Source organism: Phaethon lepturus, unplaced genomic scaffold, assembly GCF_000687285.1.
Source record: "Phaethon lepturus isolate BGI_N335 unplaced genomic scaffold, ASM68728v1 scaffold27208, whole genome shotgun sequence".
Taxonomy (NCBI): domain Eukaryota; kingdom Metazoa; phylum Chordata; class Aves; order Phaethontiformes; family Phaethontidae; genus Phaethon; species Phaethon lepturus.
This window is the reverse complement of record NW_010558819.1, coordinates 14,330-18,003: the sequence shown is the minus strand read 5'-3', so window position 1 is coordinate 18,003 and position 3,674 is coordinate 14,330. Positions and strand designations below refer to the sequence as shown.

The 3,674-nt window shown below is 50.4% G+C and overlaps 2 protein-coding genes across 2 annotated transcripts in view; both read left to right on the top strand.

Moving 5' to 3' along the window:
* Nucleotides 1-537: 537 nt before the first annotated feature.
* On the top strand, nucleotides 538-666 carry PROK1 (prokineticin 1; the record flags this gene model as incomplete). Its single annotated transcript, XM_010293183.1, has 1 exon — nucleotides 538-666. A coding segment is annotated over one exon (129 nt), but the record flags the coding sequence as incomplete, so codon positions are not given.
* Nucleotides 667-830: 164 nt separating this feature from the next.
* Nucleotides 831-3,674, top strand: part of LOC104625535 (embryonic pepsinogen-like) — a 6,534-nt gene continuing 3,690 nt past the window's right edge. Inside the window, 1 exon segment of the mRNA XM_010293182.1 lies at nucleotides 831-919. Within this exon segment, the coding sequence (XP_010291484.1) occupies nucleotides 831-919 (89 nt within the window).

Here is a 3,674-nt window from a genome sequence, read left to right as displayed (position 1 = left end):
AGGTATTTTGAGCAAGCCCCTGCCCGTCCGCACCACCCTAAATCCTCGGGATGCCCCATGGGTGCTGTGGACCTCGGCTCGGAGCTGGGACCGAGCCGCCGGGCTCATTGGTTTACGGAAAAGCGCTCGCCACGCTGCTCCGAATTAAGTCGTAAATGCTCTGCCGAGCGAGGGGAAGCCGGGTTAACGGCGCAGAGCCGCCCCAGCGCCGCGATTCCCAGCGCGCTGGGATTAGCCCCCAGTGCAAGGCCGCTACGACCCCTCCTCTGTGAGGGTTCCGCGGCAGCGTCCCGGCCCTGGGGAACATCCCACTCGGTGCTCCCATATTGATTGTGCACGGTGGCAACAAGACTTAATGACGCTGCGGCTTCTGCTCGCACGAGGAAGCGGCGAAGGGCTTCAGAGGGATCAAAAATTAATTTCAGGCAGAGCCCCATTAAACCTCTGAGAAGAGCCGGAGATTTTCTCAGGGCTTCGATCCCATTTGATAATTTTTTAATCGCGGCGGAGCCCTGACGTCCTCATCCCTCCTGCATCTCTCTGCAGGTCCCTTTCTTCGGGAAGCGCCAGCACCACACCTGCCCGTGTTTGCCCAATTTCATCTGCTCCAGGTTCCTCGACGGCCGCTACCGCTGCTCCGTTGACTTCAAGAACATTGATTTTTAGGGCGATGCTCCCGGCTTTCTGGCCATGAGCCCCCAGCATCCATTCCTTGCTCTTTCCCATGGCACCAAGCAACCTTAAAAGTGCTTTTCCAAGATAGACAGTGTTGCTATAAGCTGTATGTTATATGGGGAAACTGAGGCACAGTCAGACCAAGCTGCTCCGACATGCGGCTTCACAAAGCTCTGTCCCAGCCCGGAGCTGGACCTGGCTCCAGCATCCAGGAGCGGCTCAAAGGACAGTGTGTGCGGCAAATGTCTGTGGCCTCAAAAATCCCTTTCACATGTTGTCTGCATGTAATGGAGGCTGTCAGCTAGCTTTCACCTCCCTCCCTAATTTTATACAGCAAAAATCGAAGCTGATGTAATTTGGGAAGAATGAAAGTAGACGCCGAGCACCCAGCAGCCCAGCGCTTCCTCCTGTGGTTTTTATCCCGGCGCACGATACGATTTGGGATGTGAAGCTGAGCAGCATCGTTTCATCTGCCAAAGCGTCTGTGGGGCTGAGCCCAGCGGCAAAGGGGGGGCTGGAGACCTGGCTTTAATTATTTTTACACTTTTCAGTCGTGCACTAGAAAAGAGAAAAATCAGAGGGGCAGAAACTTCCTTTTGTGGGGAGTTTTAGCAGTTTCCCTGCAATTCCTACTGGATAAACCATTTCTGTAAGAATTCCCACCATGATATTGCCCGGTCACGTCTTATCAGCCTATTTTTTCCTGGGAGCAGCTCTTCACGCTGGTGATGGATTGCCTAATCTAGCTGGCAATTAAAAGAAATCGATCCCAAGTAGCTGTGGGGAATTAAGGAATGGGTTTCCCCAAAGTTCAAGCAATGCAATGTGTTTGGCAGAGGCTGAAGCAGGGCTGGCTGGAGCCGTGTCGTGCCAGATGTGGGTCTTTGGGATGTAGGAAAATGTTTTCCAGCCTCAGCATCTGCCTGGGGTTCAGGCACTGTATGAGGTTCGGGAGCCTCTCTTTATATCAGTTGAATTTGAGAGGAGAATGGGCTATTAAAGGTAATTAAATGCGCTAAAAGTTCTCTCTTAAAAACATATCGTGGAAAAATCGTGTATCGCTTGAGCTTCCCTCCTGCCTCCTACAGCAACCCCCGGCAATAATAAAGAAAAAGGAATAAAGAAATAAAAACGAATAATCAGCATTTACAGATTTCAAGCAGAAGCAGTTGCTTAAGGGCAAACCTGATTTTGGGGGTTTGAACACAAGTGCTGAGAGCTGCTCCCGGAAAGCCCTTGGGGTTCGGTGCGGGGAGCGGCGGCACCCCCCATGCTCTGAGCCCTCCCCGTTTGGTGGGTTTTGGTGGGTTTTGGTGCTATAAGAGCAACTGTTTCTGTTTCTAAAGACACCAAAGGACACCGGGTATAGGGCTGTGGCAGACGCTATGTTATCCTGGAGAGTAAAGTAATTCAGATTTGGCATTTGATGCCGGGTGAAAGCTTCCCTGCACTCGTTTCTCCCCCCCAAAAAAAAGATTGTAAATTTGGTGAAAATAAAACATTGCAATGGCCAGGTTGATTTTATTTAGGTGATTTTACACATCAGGAATTTTGCTTTTCATTTACAAAAGACGAGTCCTGCAGTGGGGATGCTGCATCTGCCCAGGCAGGTGAGTTTATGGTACCCACTGCTTGGCACCGGGGACCGTTGCAGAAGGGCTCGGCGGACACCGTGGGTCACTGGATAGAAAGGGGTCCCACAGCAATACAAAGGGGGGAAAAAGTCAGGAAAAATGCACAATATTTCACAACAGTGTTAAAAAAGACATGGCTTCATGGTTCGTGTTTCTTTTATTAAGCTGCCTTACTTTATTAGCTGCTTCTGCCCTTCCCACAAGCTTGGAAATGTGCGGAAGTGGCCGTTGCAATTTTTTTGCTTAATGTTTAGACATCTCCCAGTGGAAAATATTGCACGTTATTTTGTCCCAGCAGAAGCAACAATAACAAAAAGAAATAAACCAAAACTAGACAACTTCTTACTGTCCTCAATTCCCATTTCAGAGGGACTCCCCGGACCCCGGGACAGCGCTGCCTGGTGGGAATTACCAATATCCCGGTGGCTTTAAATTACAGGAGGTGACAATTTAGTGGGAAATCACTCAATTCGGGTATAAACAGAGGGACACTCCCATTGCAAGGGCAGGCTCTGCTTCTTGATTTAAAATTGTAAATCGAAGAAGCCATGAATAGTCCAGACTAGGGACGCACAGCCTGAGCGGGTCCCTGCCCACGCTCCCCTCGCCCACGTGCTCTCCAGGGACGTGTCCCTGCATGCTTTTACCTGCAATTTAGCAGGAAAAAAAAAAAAACAACCTACTTTTAAGCTGCTTTCAAAGAGCATTTAGGGGAGCAAAACCCAGCAAGTCTTTTTATTTTCTTTTTTTTTTTTTTACCCGTAGAGGTGGAAATCCCTGTGCAGGGGAAAAGGCACAAGCAACAAAGCAAAAGCTCACGTCCTCCTGTGGGGACGGCGGGGAAGGGTCAGCACAAGCTCATGATCAGGAGCACCGGGGATGTTTGCGTCCCGCGAGCTGCTTTCCCTGCACGGCGCGGTGCCAAGGGCCCCGCTCGCCCTCCCGCACGTGCGTTATCCCGCTCGCTGCTCAGCGTTCTGGCTCCAAGGTCAACCCTGCCCGGCTGCACAAGCCAGCGCAGGCTGGGACCCAGTGAGGACGCGGCCGAGGCGTCGCAAACGCAGCACCGCGTGCTGGTGACGCTCCCAGATCTGACTGTTCAACAGCTAAAATGACTGCATGCGTGGTTTCCAAACACATGAAAATATTCTCTTCTCTTCTCTTCTCTTCTCTTCTCTTCTCTTCTCTTCTCTTCTCTTCTCTTCTCTTCTCTTCTCTTCTCTTCTCTTCTCTTCTCTTCTCTTCTCTTCTCTTCATCCTCTTCCGTTCCGTTCCGTTCCATTCCGTTCTATCCTATCCTCTCCTGTCTTATTCCTAGTCTGCTCTAGGCTAATTTTATTTTATTCTTATCATCTCTTATTTATC